The sequence below is a fragment of the Rutidosis leptorrhynchoides genome, chromosome 2 (assembly GCF_046630445.1).
Source record: "Rutidosis leptorrhynchoides isolate AG116_Rl617_1_P2 chromosome 2, CSIRO_AGI_Rlap_v1, whole genome shotgun sequence".
NCBI lineage: Eukaryota > Viridiplantae > Streptophyta > Magnoliopsida > Asterales > Asteraceae > Rutidosis > Rutidosis leptorrhynchoides.
Genome location: NC_092334.1, coordinates 343,502,521 through 343,505,738, shown reverse-complemented (window position 1 = coordinate 343,505,738; position 3,218 = coordinate 343,502,521). Strand labels below are relative to the sequence as shown.

Genomic DNA, 3,218 nt, shown 5'->3' with positions numbered 1-3,218 from the left:
TACAACACGTAAAAAAGAAACACCAGGTGGTTCATTGTATTATGCACCAATCGTTGATGAGAGTTTACTACCAGTTGTTAGAAAAAATTATGGAACACTTGAAGAGTATGAAAAAATGTATAGGTTATACGCGTTTCATGCATGTTTTGACATACGAAAGTCAACTCAAAAGACTACAAAATCTGGGTTGGTGAAGCAGAAATATTACTTGTGCAATAGAGGTGGTGTGCCAATGCAAGTGAACTTTGACACATTTCAAAGTAGTAAAAAGCCAATTAGGAAAAGCAACATGGAATGCACCGGATGTAGGGCTAGGGTTAAATTCGATTGGGTGTATAGAACTAATACGTTTATACTGTCCGACTTCCAAGAACACCATAATCATGAGTTGCTACCCCAAGAGTACCGACATTTAAGTAAAGCGGAAAGACAGATGAAGTATGCAGAGCAGTTGTTTGTATACCATTCATCAGTGTCAAATATTGGTCCAACAAAAGCATACGAAGTTTATAGCAATATGAAAGGGTCTGAGAAAAATGTGCATGGGACTGTAACTGATTTCAAAAACTGGAGACGAGATTTGAATGTTTTTATCAATGCAAGTGATTATCAAATGCTCGTTAACAAAATGGAAGAACGGAAGAAATATGTTCCTGGTTTTTCATTTGAGTACAAGCTTGAAAAAAGTCAACTACATTCAATTTTCTGGGCCGATGAAGTTGCAAAATGCAACTACAAGGAGTTTAGTGACATAATCTCATTTGATGCAACGTATAGAACGAACAGGTATGTTTTCTGGCTCACTAGACTCTCTAATCACATGTGATTGACATGTTTTCTGGCTCACCAATGTTTGTAATTACTTGTGATTGTCATGTTTTCTGGATCATTAAAGTGTACAATCACTTGTGATTGACATGTTTTCTTGGCTCATTATAGTTTCTGATCACATGTGATTGACATGTTATTTGGCTCATTACAATTTCTAATCACATGTGATTGACATGTTAATTGGCTTAATGACAGGTACAACATGAAATTTGTACCATTTACTGGCATAGATAACCACCATAGGTGTGTCACTGTTGCTGCGGGATTGATCAGGGATGAAACAGCCGAGAGTTACACATGGCTTCTTACATGTTTCATGAAGACATTCGGGAAAGAGCCAAACATGATAGTGACAGATCAGGACAAATCAATGGCGATAGCGATAAAGGCAGTTTTTAAGACGGCAAAACATAGACTATGCATGTGGCACATTATGCGAAAGGTGCCATCAAAGGTATGAATATTGTTATCAAACAACAAATGTATTTAATCACATGTGATTGAAATGTTTAATGATACATGATTTGCTTAATATGAATGATTAAAAAATGATATGTAATTACAGATTCAAGAAGCAATTCCTACTATTGAAGATGAAGTAGAAAAAGACTTCAAGAATAGACTTAATAAGCTTGTTTGGAATATGTATATCGAACCAAATGTTTTTGAAGAAAGATGGGAAAAGTTGATGCACGATTTCTCATTGAAAAATGATAGTTGGTTCAAACATATGTTTGATATTAGATCAACTTGGATAGCAGCATATTTTATCGACACTGAAATGTTTGGTTTGATGCTAACTACTTCAAGATCTGAGAGTGAGAATGCTTTTTTTCAAACTTTACAAGATCTGCAGCAAATCTGTTAACTTTTATGGACGGCTTTGAATCTGCAATGTTAAAACAGAGGTCAAAGCAAGAATCTTTGGATGCACAGACAATCAAGAAAAATCCAAAATTGTTAACTCAGCTGAAAATTGAAAAGCATGCATTAAAGGTTTACACACATGCTATTTTTGCAATCGTTCAAAAAGAGATTTATGAAGCATTGTATAGCTGTTTATTGGATAAAATGGACAAGGAGGAAGAAACGGAAATCTATGTTGTTAAAGAGGAAAAAGAGAAGACAAAAGAGGGTTCGAATGAAGAAAAATAGTTCTTCCATTACAAGGTAAAATTTATTTACATCTATGTTTATGTTTATAATCACATATGATTGCTGATTCAAAAATGTAGCCACTTATATCAGAACCTGAGAAAAACATTTACATGTCTGTTTATGTATGTAATCACCTGTGATTGGCTAATCCAATCAAAATCTTTTTATCAATCACATGTGATTGATAATATAATTTTTTTTTTGAAGGTACTTCATAACAGCAAAGACGGATCAATGGTATGTACATGTAGACACTATCTACGATATGGTCTTCTGTGTAGACACTGTTTTTGGGTTTTAAAGAACAAGAACATAGAAGAAATCCCTGAAAAATACATAATGAGACGTTGGAGAAGGGACATAATACGACTCGAGTTAAGATCAAGGAGAAATAGATATGGCAATGAAAACATAGTTGTACATGATTTTGTTAATGAAATTACCTCAGTTAGTTATGATTGTGTGGAACTTGTAGGAAGTGATGAAAAGATGCTAAAAGTGGTTCTTGAAAAACTTAAATTGTTGAAGAAAGAAGTTGAAGCTCAAGTGCCCAAACCGTCAAAGAAGAAAGATGATATAATTGGAAACATGATTGGAGTTTCAAAGCCTAGTACAATAGAAATACAAAACCCACCTGTTGGGAATTACAAAGGATGTGCAAATGATAAGCGTCTAATGAGCGGAATAGAGAAAGCAATAAAGAAAAGCAAAAAGAGAAAGTTTACTTGTGGTAAATGTGGACGTGACGATCACAATTAGAGGACCTGTGACAAAAAAAAGAAAGCAAAAGAACAAGCAGAAACTTCAGAAATCTGAAGTTACTACTGAATTATTTAACCATTTTTTTAATTTTTTATTCTCTTTCGTACAATTGCGAAATTCTGATGTTCCTATGAAATGCTTGAATTACATTTTTTATGTTTTTATTTTCATACAATTTTGAGGTGTTTCAATCATATGCACTGTTGTAAACGGCGTCCGTTGTGTCCGTTACGACGCCCGTTGCGGCATTTTGGTGACTAAACCGTTTCGATCCCGTCCCGTTTTCTTATAAGCCGGTCAACGGTCAACAGTCATGTCAAATGCAGCAAAAATTGGGTCAACGCCGGTTAAAAGTCAGAAATTCTGTTAAAATCGGTCATAAGTCAGTCAAATCAATCAAAATTGACTTAGTTTAGTTTTCCATTTTGTATTATATTAACGCTAATAGCAATTATAGGTACAAACTT

The 3,218-nt window shown here is 34.3% G+C and overlaps 1 protein-coding gene across 1 annotated transcript; it reads left to right on the top strand.

Annotated features, from left to right (window-relative positions):
- Positions 1 to 1,704: 1,704 nt before the first annotated feature.
- Positions 1,705 to 2,748, top strand: LOC139888879 (uncharacterized). Its single transcript, XM_071871861.1, has 4 exons — positions 1,705 to 1,966; positions 2,080 to 2,111; positions 2,197 to 2,226; positions 2,293 to 2,748. The coding sequence occupies exons 1-4, from the start codon at positions 1,705 to 1,707 to the stop codon at positions 2,746 to 2,748; spliced, it is 780 nt and encodes a 259-aa protein (XP_071727962.1).
- The last annotated feature ends 470 nt before the right edge of the window (positions 2,749 to 3,218 follow it).

What these genes read in the sequence shown, in the direction of transcription:
- LOC139888879 (XM_071871861.1), top strand. Translation starts at nt 1,705, where the DNA reads ATGGACGGCTTTGAATCTGCAATGTTAAAACAGAGGTCAAAGCAAGAA. An exon ending in AAAAGAGAAGACAAAAGAGG is followed by an intron (nt 1,967 to 2,079) that starts GTTCGAATGAAG and finishes CACTTATATCAG; the next exon opens with AACCTGAGAAAAACATTTAC. An exon ending in ACATTTACATGTCTGTTTAT is followed by an intron (nt 2,112 to 2,196) that starts GTATGTAATCAC and finishes TTTTTTTTGAAG; the next exon opens with GTACTTCATAACAGCAAAGA.